Source organism: Entelurus aequoreus, linkage group LG05 (genome assembly GCF_033978785.1).
Source record: "Entelurus aequoreus isolate RoL-2023_Sb linkage group LG05, RoL_Eaeq_v1.1, whole genome shotgun sequence".
Taxonomy (NCBI): domain Eukaryota; kingdom Metazoa; phylum Chordata; class Actinopteri; order Syngnathiformes; family Syngnathidae; genus Entelurus; species Entelurus aequoreus.
Window position 1 is genome coordinate 21,213,591 of NC_084735.1, and position 14,907 is coordinate 21,228,497.

The 14,907-nt window shown below is 35.5% G+C and overlaps 2 protein-coding genes across 5 annotated transcripts in view; one reads left to right on the forward strand and one right to left on the reverse strand.

Annotated features, from left to right (window-relative positions):
• bmp8a (bone morphogenetic protein 8a) overlaps window positions 1-6,678 on the forward strand; it is a 67,722-nt gene extending 61,044 nt beyond the window's left edge. Inside the window, exons 8-9 of one of the 3 annotated variants that reach the window (XM_062047395.1) lie at window positions 4,124-4,234; window positions 4,364-6,678. In XM_062047395.1, coding sequence (XP_061903379.1) covers window positions 4,124-4,234; window positions 4,364-4,513 — 261 coding nt within the window. In that variant the 3' untranslated portion in view covers window positions 4,514-6,678. Of the gene's footprint in view, window positions 1-4,103; window positions 4,235-4,363 lie in introns of all 3 variants that reach the window. The other 2 variants (XM_062047396.1, XM_062047397.1) reach the window with 2 other exon arrangements.
• On the reverse strand, window positions 4,653-14,025 carry zgc:91910 (Zinc finger protein 706-like). Of its 2 annotated transcripts, none has more exons than XM_062047398.1 (4): window positions 13,874-14,025; window positions 9,652-9,790; window positions 6,653-6,762; window positions 4,653-5,029 (listed from the first exon to the last, which is right to left on the reverse strand). In XM_062047398.1, the coding sequence occupies exons 2-3, from the start codon at window positions 9,784-9,786 to the stop codon at window positions 6,667-6,669; spliced, it is 231 nt and encodes a 76-aa protein (XP_061903382.1). In that variant the 5' UTR covers window positions 9,787-9,790; window positions 13,874-14,025; the 3' UTR covers window positions 4,653-5,029; window positions 6,653-6,666. The 2 variants fall into 2 exon arrangements, with proteins under 2 accessions (XP_061903382.1, XP_061903383.1); XM_062047399.1 differs by having other exon boundaries at window positions 13,878-14,013.
• Window positions 14,026-14,907: the final 882 nt, after the last annotated feature.

Consider the following 14,907-nt stretch of genomic DNA (forward strand, 5'->3'; position numbering starts at 1 on the left):
GTATACATACATGTATACATACATGTATACATACATGTATACATGTATGTATACATGTATACATGTATGTATACATGTATGTACACATGTATATATACATGTATGTATACATACATGCATGTATGTATGTATACATGCATGTATGGATGTCTTTATGTATACATGCATGTATGTATGTATACATGCATGTATGTATGTATACATGCATATATACACGTATACATGCATATATACATGTATATATGCATGTATACATACATGTATGTATACATACATGCATCTATGTATGTATGTATACATGCATGTATGTATGTATACATGTATACATATACATGTATACATGCATACATGTATGTATACATACATGCATCTACGTATGTATGTATACATGCATGTATGTATGTATACATGCATATATACATGCATGTATACATACATGTATACATACATGCATACATGTATACATACATACATGTATGTATGTATACATACATGCATGCATGTATTTATGCATGTATACATGTATATATGCATGTATACATGCATATATACATTGATTGATTGATTGAGACTTTTATTAGTAGGTTGCACAGTGAAGTACATATTCCGTACAATTGACCACTAAATGGTAACACCCGAATAAGTTTTTCAACTTGTTTAAGTCGGGGTCCACTTAAATTGATTCATGATACAGATATATACTATCATATATACTATCATCATAATACAGTCATCACACAAGATAATCACATTGAATTATTTACATTATTTACAATCAGGAGTGTGGAGGGGGGGTGGGGTGGGGGGGGGGTATGGACATCAAGTAGTGGACATAGAGAGAGAGAGAGAGAGAGAGAGAGATCAGAAGGCATAAGAAAAAGAATCTGCATTTGATTGTTTACATTTGATGATTAGCAATCCGGGGAGGGTGTTAGTTTAGGGTTGTAGCTGCCTGGAGGTGAACTTTTATAGCGGTTTTGAAGGAGGATAGAGATGCCCTTTCTTTTATATATATACATGCATGCATGTATATATACATGTATGTATACATACATACATGTATGTATGTATACATACATGCATGCATGTATACATGTATTTATGGATGTATACATGTATATATGCATGTATATATGCATTTATACATGTATATATGCATGTATACATACATACATGCATACATGTATATATGCATGTATACATACATGCATAGATGCATGTATGTATACATACATGTATGTACGCTTACATGTATATATACATGCATGCATGTATGTATACATGTATATATACATGCATGCATGTATACATGTGTGTATACATCCATGCATACATCATATATGTATATATACATACATGCATGTATGTATACATACATGCATGTATGTATATATACATGCATCTATGTATGTATGTATACATGCATGTATGTACGTATACATGCATGTATGTATGTATACATACATGCATGTATGTATACATGCATGTATGTATATATGCATTTATACATGTATATATGCATGTATACATACATACATGCATACATGTATATATGCATGTATACATACATGCATAGATGCATGTAAGTAGACATACATGTATATATACATGTATGCATTTATGTATACATACATGTATACATACATGTATATATATACACACATGTATATATACATACATGTATGTACACATACATGTGTATGTATACATACATGTATATATATATACATGTATGTATACATACATGTATGTATATATACATGTATACATACATGTATATGTACATGTAATCATACATACATACACATGTATACATGTATATATACATGCATGCATGTATACATGTGTGTATACATCCATGCATACATCATATATGTATATATACATACATGCATGTATGTATACATACATGCATGTATGTATATATACATGCATCTATGTATGTATGTATACATGCATGTATGTATGTATACATGCATGTATGTATGTATACATGCATGTATGTATGTATACATACATGCATGTATGTATACATACATGCATCTATGTATGTATGTATACATGCATGTATGTATGTATACATGTATACATATACATGTATACATGCATACATGTATGTATACATACATGCATCTACGTATGTATGTATACATGCATGTATGTATGTATACATGCATATATACATGCATACATGTATATATACATGCATGCATACATGTATACATACATACATGTATGTATGTATACATGCATGTATGTATGTATACATACATGCATGTATGTATACATACATGCATGTATGTATATATACATGCATCTATGTATGTATGTATACATGCATGTATGTATATATACATGCATCTATGTATGTATGTATACATGCATGTATATATACATGTATGCATACATACATGCATCTATGTATGCATACATACATGCATCTATGTATGTATACATACATGCATCTATGTATGTATGTATACATGCATGTATACATATACATGTATACATGCATACATACATGCATCTACGTATGTATGTATACATGCATGTATGTATGTATACATGCATGTATACATACATACATGCATGTATACATACATACGTAGATGCATGTATGTATACATACATGTATGCATGTATATGTATACATGTATACATACATACATGTATGTATACATACATACATGTATGTATACATACATACATGCATGTATACATACATACATGTATGTATACATGTATGCATGCATGTATATATACATGTATGCATGTATATATGCATGTATACATACATACATGCATGTATACATACATACGTAGATGCATGTATGTATACATACATGTATGTATACATACATGTATGTATGTATACATGTATACATATACATGTATACATGCATACATGTATGTATACATACATGCATACATGTATACATACATGCATACATGTATACATACATACATGTATGTATGTATACATACATGCATGTATTTATGCATGTATACATGTATATATGCATGTATACATGTATATATACATGTATATATACATGCATGCATGTATATATACATACATGCATGTATGTATACATACATGCATCTATGTATGTATGTATACATGCATGTATGTATGTATACATACATGCATGTATGTATACATACATGCATGTATGTATACATACATGCATGTATGTATACATACATGCATGTATGTATACATGCATCTATGTATGTATGTATACATGCATGTATGTATGTATACAATAATGCATGTATGTATACATACATGCATGTATGTATACATATACATGTAGACATACATACATACATGCATGTATACATACATAGATTCATGTATGTATACATACATGTATGCATGTATATGTATACATGTATATATACATATATGATGTATGCATGGATGTATACATGTATACACACATGCATGTATCTATACATGTATGTATGCATCTATGTATGTATACATGTATGATGTATGCATGTATCTATACATGTATGTATGCATCTATGTATGTATACATGTATGATGTATGCATGTATATATACATACATACATGTATAAATACATGTATACATCATGTATATATACATTCATGTATGTATACGTGCATAAATACATGTACCGTATACATGCATACTTATATACATACTAATGTATGCATGTATGTATACATACATAGATGCATGTATGTATGCATACATAGATGCATGTATGTATGCATACATAGATGCATGTATGTATGCATACATGTATATATACATGTATACATACATGTATATATACATGCATGCATGTATACATGTGTGTATACATCCATGCATACATCATACATGTATATATACATACATGCATCTATGTATGTATGTATACATGCATGTATACATCCATGCATACATCATACATGTATATATACATACATGCATCTATGTATGTATGTATACATACATGCATCTATGTATGTATGTATGTATACATACATGTATGTGTACATACATTTATACATACATGCATGTATGTATCCATGTACAATAATACAATGTCCGTATGAATATTTATTGTTAAATAGTGAAGTGTTCAGTTCTGTGATCTATTGTTCAGGACTGGGTTCTGGCCCCCACAGGCTACTCTGCCTACTACTGTGATGGAGAATGTTTCTACCCTCTTGGTGCCTGCATGAATGCAACCAACCACGCCCTTATCCAGCAAGTAGTAAGTATTACTTTTGTTTTTTAACTTTACTGTTGTTCCACGTGTGGTATAACCTGTGTAGTGTGTACTAATACCTTAGATACATGTATGTATGTGCATAGACAATGTCCATTATCTGACCTGCTCCAGGTCCATCTTCTCAAACCAGACGAGGTTCCCAAGGCATGTTGTGCCCCCACTAAGCTGAGTCCTATCTCTGTGCTCTTCTATGACGACAACAACAACGTCATCCTCAAGAAGCATCGCAACATGGTGGTGAAGAACTGTGGCTGCCTATAAAGAAATGGTTTAACCAGCACACTTATTTAAATATTATATTATTAAAATATTGAAGTATTCTTCCACTTTTTAAGAAGCTACTTTGTAAACAGTAAAGTATTTAAAAACAATGTTGGCTTTGTTCAGAAAGAAAAGTAGAGTCTGCTAGTATGTTTATTCATTCATCTGCTACAACATGTCAAACATGATTAGAGACGCATTGTGTCTGATGATTGTCAGCTAGAAGACCAGGAAAGTGTCCCAGGTGGACAAGGAGGATGTGAGGTACTTGTGACGTCTGAATGACGTTTAGTGGTTTGTAAGCGTCCTGCTCACACAAACTGTCCAACAAACAAAAAGGAAGAATGTGCAACAACCAACACTGAAACTCATCCTTCTCAATAACTGATTCATACAATAAATACTTGTTGGCTGTTGTTCAGTCCATGTCTTCGACAGGTTCCAATGTCTTTACAGCACACTGCGTGCTGACTTCCAACTGCTCCACAAGTCAATGCTTTCGTCCAACTGCTTTGTCTAAAATGGGGGGAGTGTGTAAAAATGTTGAAGAAATTATCACTAAGACTTTATTTTTTAATCTATGACAAAGTTCAATGTTATTTGAGCAACACATTTGATTAAACGTTTGTTTTTTCAGGGCCAATACGATGAATAAGGAAGCTGTTGGCTGATACTTGGAGCATATATTCATTTGCCGTAAAAAATATTTTAAAATATGATTAGTTAACAGTGGGTTGTTTTTCAGTAAAGGTCAGAGCAATGTTAAGCATTATTACTTGTGTCTTACAGGAGCATCAACATTTGCATTTGAAAGTTGGTAAAAATATGGAATGTTCCTGCAACTCGCCAGCTACTCAATTTTATAGAATTTATGGATTTAACAGCAGGACATCAGCACTGCATTAGGTGGAGAGAAAATTAATTATTCTCACAAGAACTCAAATATGAAAACATTTTAGGGAGAATTATTGACTAGAGTAGTTTTTGTTATTGAATGAATAAAGAAGGAAACTTCGCTCATGCAATGCAAAAAGGTCAGTGCTTTTTACTTCACTATTTTTTTTTTTTTTAATAATACTGGTACTAGTAAACATAAATAAAAACTAGGGGGCGCTAGAGTGCAATTTTCATTTTTGGGGTTTGGTTTTTTGACTAAAGTGTTGTGTACGCGTTTTTTTGATGTGTGTGTACAATTTGGTGAGTTTTGAAACATGTTAAGGTTTTGAAGCATGTTAAGGGGGGCAAAGCTGCGGAATAATAATAATAATAATAAAACCTTACAATAACAATAGGTCCTTTTCGTCCCATTGCAAAAGGACTCCCTTTGGGATTCCTTTGACAATGGGCCGTGCGGGCCCTAAAAAGGTTGATACTGATATATATCAAAATGGCAAATATTGGCACTGATAATGGGTAATCTCTGCTACTAGAGCACCACCTGGTGGACTTTTCCGTCACTTCTGCCCCAAAAAGATTAACTTTAGTGATCACATATATATAGAGTTATTAAAGAGCATGAAAATGATATTATCCCTAGACACTTTTTACTGTTTTACTGAAGAAACCAAAACTAGTCAGCACAAAAAGACTATTATTATTACATTATTTCTTCAGTCTAATAAATCAAACGCAAAATAGTTTTTGGTTGGCTATGAAGCCTAAAGCTCAGTGGCCTTGTGGTAGCGACCCATTGTCTCCCTGCTTGGCACTCAGCATCAAGGGTTGGAATTGGGGGTTCATTGAGGGGAGCAGTGAGCAGCAGCGGTGCCACACCCGGGAATCATTTTTGGTGATTTACCCCCCAATTCCAACCCTTGATGCTGAATGCCAAGCAGGGAGGTAATGGGTCCCATTTTTATAGTCTTTGGTATGACTCGGCCGGGGTTTGAACTCACAACCTACCGATCAGGGCGGACACTCTAACCACTGAGAGGGCTAGTGAGCATAAAGGAGAAGTTTTTATATTGTGTGGGAAAGTAACAACTTCTTGGAAGTTAACGGTATTTTATTTTAATAACCTCTTTTATTTCACACTACTTTTTGAAAGAGGTAATTTTTTATTTGAGGTGCGCCAATAATAAACACCCTGAATGCAGCAAATAATAACGATAAACAATACTAGAGTTGTAAAGTTCTTACCAGCTTGTGGTGGTTCAGGCCTGAACGTCAGCGAGTTCGGGGGGCATGGGGGACTTGGGGTGTTTGCTCTCAAAGTGCTGCTTGAAGGTCTTTGGGTCGGGCATCTGGGTCTGAAATATTCACATCAATATTACAATGAACAAAGACAGGAAATATGAAATACTATCTCCCAGATGAGAGAAGAATGATCCCAGGTCAGTTCTATAAATGTGGCAATGTTTATCTTGAAAGACATAACTTAACAATATGTGTTGCTTCTGACATAACTATTGTATATTTTAGTACTATTGTCATTTCATCAATGGAATGATTGCATAGATCATATTTTGTTCAAAAGCAATTATTAAACACAGAAAAAATAATTAAAATCACTTGTATTTCTAATTTTAAAAAAGTAAATTTCAGTGTAAGTGCACAATTAAATTTTTTTTTATAATAAATTATTTTTACAGCCATCTCACTTTATTATCATGCTACAGCAGCACTATTTATTGTGAAATTACTTATTGACTTTAAAACCGGAAATGCTCATGTTCACAAATTGGCGTCAATCTGTTTTTAAAATTTAGATTTCACTTAGCTGTGTGGATTTTCTATGGAAAAAAACCTGCCAGTTTTTTCCCCCCATAAAGCCTTTTTCTACACATTTCAGTGATAGATCGTATGTACTGTTCTATTATTGACGTATAACTATCTTGAAAAGAAAAGAAAGGTACATGTGAATGGCCTGCACACATGATTGGAGTTAACAAAAGTAAGGAGAGAAGGTTGAAGAGGATCAGATTTCAAATCAATGATGCATTTTTTGGGTCCAGCCTGTGTATAACATCTAAGTTTACAGCGTGTGCATCTTCAAAGCATAGTTTAGACATCTCTGTGCAGCTTCCTCCCACATTCCACAAATGTTATTGGACTTCATTTGAGACTGTCCATAGATATGAATATTGTTGTGAAGGGTTGTTTGCCATGCTACATTTCTTAGCCTGTCAGTGAGCTGTCGTTAGCATTATGCTAGCGGCATGTATTCATTATTTACTGTATTAAACATTGAATGTGATTCCTACATGTGTCTTTCCTTGAATATAATAAAACATTTATTTCTCCTTTTTAAAGAACATACATGCATCATTGCCGATCACATGAATGATGACATCATGAATAAGTCATATTGACCACACCCGCATATATATATATATATATATATATACATGTAGTGGCAATTTGGGTTAAAACTCTGTTCTATATATTTCTACTTTATGAACAATAGTAAGGCCAAACAACATAAAAAACAAGATACACTTACAATTAGTACACCAACCCAAAAAACCTCCCTCCCCCATTTACACTCATTCACACAAAAGGGTTGTTTCTTTCTGTTATTAATATTCTGGTTCCTACATTATATATCAATATATATCAATACAGTCTGCAAGGGATACAGTCCGTAAGCACACATGATTGTGCGTGCTGCTGGTCCACTAATAGTACTAACCTTTAACACTTAATTATACTCATTTGCATTAATGGCTAGTTTCTATGTAACTGTTTTTATATTGTTTTACTTTCTTTTTTATTCAAGAAAATGTTTTTAATTTATTTATCTTATTTTTTTTAAAAAGGACCTTATCTTCACCATACCTGGTTGTCCAAATTAGGCATAATAATGTGTTAGTTCCACGACTGTATATATCGGTCAATATCGGTATATCGGCAAAAAGTCGCTAGAGGTCACGGTTCGATTCATTTTTGGTACAGTAAGAAAACAACAAAATATACATTTTTGGGTTATTTATTTACCAAATTTGAAAAATCTTCCACCAAAAATATTTTTCTTAGTGGAATATTTGATGTGATTGAATTGATTTTGATTCAATATTATGTTTTGAGCAATGACAGTTTGAAAGAAAAAAAAACAGCTTTGTTAGTCAACATTGCAACTTTTTCTAAATTACATTTAACCTTTAAGCTTTTTTATTTCACTTTTGTTATGTTTTTGTTTATTTTAATAGTATTTTTAGAATGTGGCGTGGGCCTTTAAAACATTAGCTGTGAGCGGCAAATGGCCTCCGGGGCACACTTTTGACACCCCTGCTATAGATATTAAAAAAAATCAACTGTGATAAATCTATGGGTAAAAAGCTGAGCCTGGCGACGCATGCGCGTTTATCATAACTCTCTCGCTCTCGCTGTCTCTGCCCCTCCCTCACCAATGCTGCTGCGCGCACAATTTGTTTTGTTTTTAACCCCTTCTTAACCCTGAACATACATTGTTAATACATGCAACCATAACTCAAAATGCCGGACATTTGAGGCATTTAAAAAACTCCGCCCTGACAGCTCCGCAAAAGAGGACATGTTCGGTGAAAAGAGGACGTATGGTCAGTCTATCCTAGCCCGTTAGCTGCTAGCATGCCGTGTGTTACACTACTTAATATGTCCGTGTGGAAACTTGTTCGGTACACCTCCGAACCGAACAGACACCCCCGTACCGAAACGGTTTAATACAAATACACGTACCGTTATACCACTTATATATATACAGTATATATATATATATATATATATAGTCATTTAAGCTCTACTTTGTATTTATCAAGACTTAAAACCGATTTGTTTTGTTATTAAAGATGTTAAAATGTAGCTTTAACTTTAAAAGGAGAAGTTTCTTTATTACATCAGACGGTGGAATTTGTTTATTTTGTATTGCTGCACAAACACAAAGAATTGTAAAATAATTGACTATGTTATTCAATCATTTTCCTACATTTATCTTATTTAATGCCTAATCTCGAGTTTTAGCTTTTAGCACAATGCTTAAAAGTTGCAGGGTACAAATAATAAGAGGAATTGTCATAATTGGATATGAAAAAAACCAAAATGTTTTGCCATGTTGCACATTTTGTCTTTGCCTCAGTGCGAGTGTAGCACAGGAAGTGAGAGTGCAACACAGGTGTGACAGTGAGCATACAGGAAGTGAGAGTGTGACAGCGTGCACGTACCCTGCAGACGGGACAGGTATGGACCAGAGCCACTTTTGCCGCTGTCTTCTGGTCGGCGCCCTGAGACTTCTTCTTCTCAGCCGCCTTCTTAGCGTTCTTCTGCTGCGACTGGATCTTCTGATGCCCACGAGCCATGGCCCTGCAGCATGGTAGTACAGCATAAAATCAGTAGAACCCTTTTCAATCAAAATGGTGGTTGATGAACACTATTCATTTATTGGAGAAGCAAGCTTGCACCAGCCATCTTAAATGCTAAGATGAAGACAACCTTACTTTAAAACAACATATCTAAGCATATATAAACACACAAATAATATGGCTCTTACGAAGCCAGAACAATATTACCATGGAACATTTTGTGTGGCTATTTATTTATTTTAAATAAAACTTGGTTGTTAATGTGGATCAATCTTTTTTGGGTAGATTAAACAATACCAGGATAAAAGCGATAACGGTGATACAACATTTACCAGTATTAGTATGAAACATTTGAATGTACACAGTACTTTTGTTACTTGTTAACCAGAAGCATCATTGTTGAACTTGACTAGTTTAGTAATGTTATGCACGATTCGAGGTCTTATTTAGTGCGATAAATAACGGCAAGTTTTTTGCTTATTCCTCCGCCGTCACCGCCATTTGAGTGACAGACGTGTTGGCCAATCAGAATTGTTGAGCCTTCTTGGTCTCTCGCTTCAAACAGGGTGGAGGAGCCCGGACTCTGTGCATCGCTCTCAAAAGACAAAAGCTCTGACTGTGCATGAAGTCAAATATTTTTAACGTTGATTATGACAAATGTTTCTAATGTGTGGCACCTTGAGACAAGAATATGTCTCAAGTGTCTTCCTTCACTCGTTATTTTTGCAGTTTTATATAAAAAAAAAATAGAAATCACAAATCAAATTGCATTTGCAATTGGAGAGAAAAATTGCAATTAGGTTTTTTTATTTATTTAAATCGTGCAGCCCTTTTGTGCAAATACTAACGAGGTAGGTTAAAGTTGTACACACAGCAGCAAACTTAGGCCTGATTTACAAGATCCAAATAGTGCGCACTAGACAGCGTGTGCAATTGAAAAGTGGTCATTTTCTGCACATTCATGTAATCATGCTGCACCTGTGTGCGACGTGTTGAACCAGCAGCACACATCTGTAACACAATCTAGACAACAGAAGCACACTCACACTTCAATGTGTGCGTATCTCCAGTGCATTTGTGCATCTGGAATGACTCAAATGCAAGAAAATGCATACTGAAAGATCATGTATTTTCTTCTTGTAGGAGATATATTATAGGAATATATTTCAGGGGGGGGGGGAATCAAGCGACAAAACTAAATAAATAAACCAAGCAGATGTCAAAACGCATCAATTGAATTAATTTTGAACTGGCCCCGCAAGTCAGGGCTATTAACTACATCATGAAGAGCAGCACATGGACATGTGGATGTCTGGTCAGAAAGAGCCTGTGCAGGTTGTATTTCTTGGAGACTGTGTTTACTGCCTTGCAAAGTAAACACATCAACTACCACATGAATTCATTATTTTGGCATATTGGCTTCTTTTTTGACTTTCCTTCCCCGCCTTCCTGTGCAAGACGGTCTTTTCTGGGTGTATTTTGAACATTTTTTTTTTACTTTTCTTCTCCGCTTTCTGTGCGTCTTTTCCGGGGGTATTTTGGACACTGCGCATTCCGGCGGGACTTGTGGGACTTTTACATTTTGGGGCTTTTGGCTTCTTTTTTACTTTTCTTCCCCGCTTTCCTGTGCGTCTTTTGGACATTTTGTGCATCCTGGCTGCCGACGGGACTTGTGGGACTCATTCCTTATTTTGGGGCTTTTGGCTTCTTTTTTACTTTTCTTCGCCGCTTTTCTGGGTGTATTTTGGAGAGTTTGCGCATCCTGGCTGCGACGGGACATTTTTGGCTTCTCTTTTTTTTACTTTTCTTCCCCGCCTTCCTGTGCAAAACGATCTTTTCTGGGTGTATTTTAAAATTTTTTGGCTTTTTTTAACTTTTCTTCCGCGCTTTCCTGTGCGTCTTTTCTGGGTGTATTTTGGACACAACGCATTCCGGCTGCCGACGGGACTTGTGGGACTCATTCCTGGGTATGATTTTTTTTTACCCTAACCCTACAAAGAAAACCATCTGAAGTTGTCTTTATTTTTTTTAATTTAATTGCCAGCATAGTGCTTGTTATTTGAGATTTGAATGACTTTTGGCTTCTTTTTTACTTTTCTTCCCCACTTTCCTGGGTGTATTTTGGGCACTTTGCGCATTCCGGCTGCCAACGGGACTTGTGGGACTCATTGATTATGATTTTTTTTTAACATTTTAGGAATTTTGGTTTCCTTTTTACTTTTCTTCCCCGCATTCCTGTGCGTCTTTCGTAGGTGTATTTTGGACATTTTGCACATTCTGGCTGCCGGCACTACTTGTGGGTCTCATTCCTGGGTATGATTTTTTTACATTTTTGGAATTTTGGCTTCTTTTTTACTTTTCTTTCCCGCTTTCCTGTGCGTCTTTTCTGGGTGTATTTTGGACGTTTTGCGCATTCTGGCTGTCGGCGGACTCATTTTAAAATTTTGGGGCTTTTGTCTTCATTTTTACTTTTCTTCTCTGGGTGTATTTGGGACGTTTTGCGCATTCTGGCTGCCGGCTGACTCATTTTAAAATTTTGGGGCTTTTGTCTTCATTTTTACTTTTCTTCCCTGGGTGTATTTTGGACACTTTATGCATTCCGGCTGCCGGCGGGACTTTTGGGACTCATTGATTATGATTGGGTATGATTTTTTTAACATTTTAGTAATTTTGGTTTCTTTTTTACTTTTCTTCCCCGCTTTCCTGTGTGTCTTTTATGGGTGTATTTTGGACATTTTGCACATTCCGGCTGCCGGTGGGACTCATTCCCGATTTTTTTTAAATTTTGGGACTTTTGGCTTCTTTTTTACTTTTCTTCCCCGCTTTCCTGTGCGTCTTTTCTGGGTGCATTTTGGACATTTTGCGCATTCCGGCTGCCGGCGGTACTTGTGGGTTTCATTCCTGGGTATAATTTTTTTTACATTTTTGGAATTTTGGCTTCTTTTTTACTTTTCTTTCCCGTGCGTCTTTTCTGGGTGTATTTTAGACAATTTGCGCATTCTGGCTGCCATCGATTTTGTAAAATTTTGGGGCTGTCTTCATTTTTACTTTTCTTCCCTGGGTGTATTTTGGACACTTTACGCATTCCAGCTGCCGACGGGACTTGTGGGACTCATGATTTTTTAACATTTTAGCAATTTTGGTTTCTTTTTTACTTTTCTTCACCGCTTTCCTGTGCGTCTTTTCTGGGTGTATTTTGGACGTTTTGCGCATTCTGGCTGCCAGCGGACTCATTTTAAAATTTTGGGGCTTTTGTCTTCATTTTTACTTTTCTTCCGTGGGTGTATTTTGGACACTTTATGCATTCCGGCTGCCGGCGGGACTTGTGGGACTCATTGATTATGATTGGGTATGATTTTTTAACATTTTAGTAATTTTGGTTTCTTTTTTACTTTTCTTCCCCGCTTTCCTGTGCATCTTTTCTGGGTGTATTTTGGACACTTTGCGCATTCCGGCTGCCGGCGGGACTTGTAGGACTCATTCCCGGGTATGATTTTTGAACATTTTGGGTTCTTTTTTACTTTTCTTTCCCGCCTTCCTGTGCGACTTTTCTGGGTGTGTTTGGAACATTTTGCTCATCCCGGCTGCCGGCGGGACTTGTGGGACTCGTTCCCGGGTATGATTTTTTTTTACGCTAACCCTACAAAGAAAACCATCTGAAGTTGTCTTTATTATTTTATTTTAATTTAATTGCCAGCATAGTGCTTGTTATCTGAGATTTGAATGACTAAAGACGACAACGTGTAACATGCTAGCGTGTGTAAGGAGGTCGAGTTCACCTTTTATAAATATCTTGAGGGTTACGTATTGTAAATGTCATTACCAACTGAGGTTAGTTACTCGTTTTAGTTGAACTTAATGGTGATAAAAGATGACTTGTACAAAAGTGTTTAGCACCAGAAAGGCTGTAAACTAGCCGGGGCTAACGAGCTAACAGAGTTAGCTCCTCAAGACAACAAGCGACGCCAATATCTTTGCAAACGGTTTCCTTCGAGGACATGTCCAAACAAAAACGGCACAATGAAACGCAAACATTAAGTTTGAGGCGTTATCAGACATAAATAACATGACTTTAGTCACTTACCTACGACGTTTAGCAGGCTCCAGACGTGTCTCCAGAGGCTGCTTCTCAAAGTGCACACTTCCGCACTCAGGTACGTCAGCGCCTTCACGCAGGAAGTCTTCAGTTCAGTGAGCGGCCGGTACCCGGATGTTGCACTCATCATCGAGTGCGCGGCTATCATCGCCATCTTGGCTACGGAGCGAAAACCAGCTACAATTCACTTATTAATTGAACATGATCAATACAAATAAGGCGCAAAGTAATAACCAGTAGATTTAAAATATAAAAAAAAAAAAAAAATACAATCGTAAAAAGGAAGGAAGAGGTGGAGGCGGGTCACTATTGCGATCGTCACTTCCGGTAAGTGACGTAAGTGACACGAAAAGATTTAAGACAGTTATAAACTGTCGAAAATGGCGCCCATACAAATTTAGTACACTTCATACACATTGACGTAATTATTTGATTTGAGTCACAGCTTTGAGCACGTCTTTTGGTCGCTTCTCCGTCGTTGTTTGAAAGAACCGGAAGTGACGTAGACAGACTCGAAGTAGAGATGTGACGTTCGCGAACAATCGGAATCTTTTAAACGTTTTCTTTTTTAAGGGAACGATGAGACCCGATTCCGAGTTAGGGAGCCGTTTTTAATGCACATGCAAATTTAGCATCTTCTATCGCCCACTCTGCAACGTCAAAGAAAACTTAGTATTTGGATGAACTTTTTCTTAATACAAAATATATAGGAGTGCATATTAATATGTATATATTTAAATATTTATTGTACTAATTGTATTTATTTGTCAGATTTACTTTCCGGGTTTATTATTCTTAAGGGTAGTAGTTACATTTTTTTTGCGGTTATATTTATACTTTTTGTATCCATTAATGCATTTATTCTGTTTTTACTGTATTGATAAAAATGGGGGTTTTTTTAGATGAGGGGAAATTTAACTAATGCCACTGCCAATACACACTTAAAACAACAAACAAATTCTAGAATTAATACCACTAATAGAGTAATATTTATAAATGTAATTATTCTGGCCTAAATCTAG

What these genes read in the sequence shown, in the direction of transcription:
- zgc:91910 (XM_062047398.1), bottom strand. Translation starts at nt 9,786, where the DNA reads ATGGCTCGTGGGCATCAGAAGATCCAGTCGCAGCAGAAGAACGCTAAG. An exon ending in ATACCTGTCCCGTCTGCAGG is followed by an intron (nt 6,763 to 9,651) that starts GTACGTGCACGC and finishes TGAATATTTCAG; the next exon opens with ACCCAGATGCCCGACCCAAA.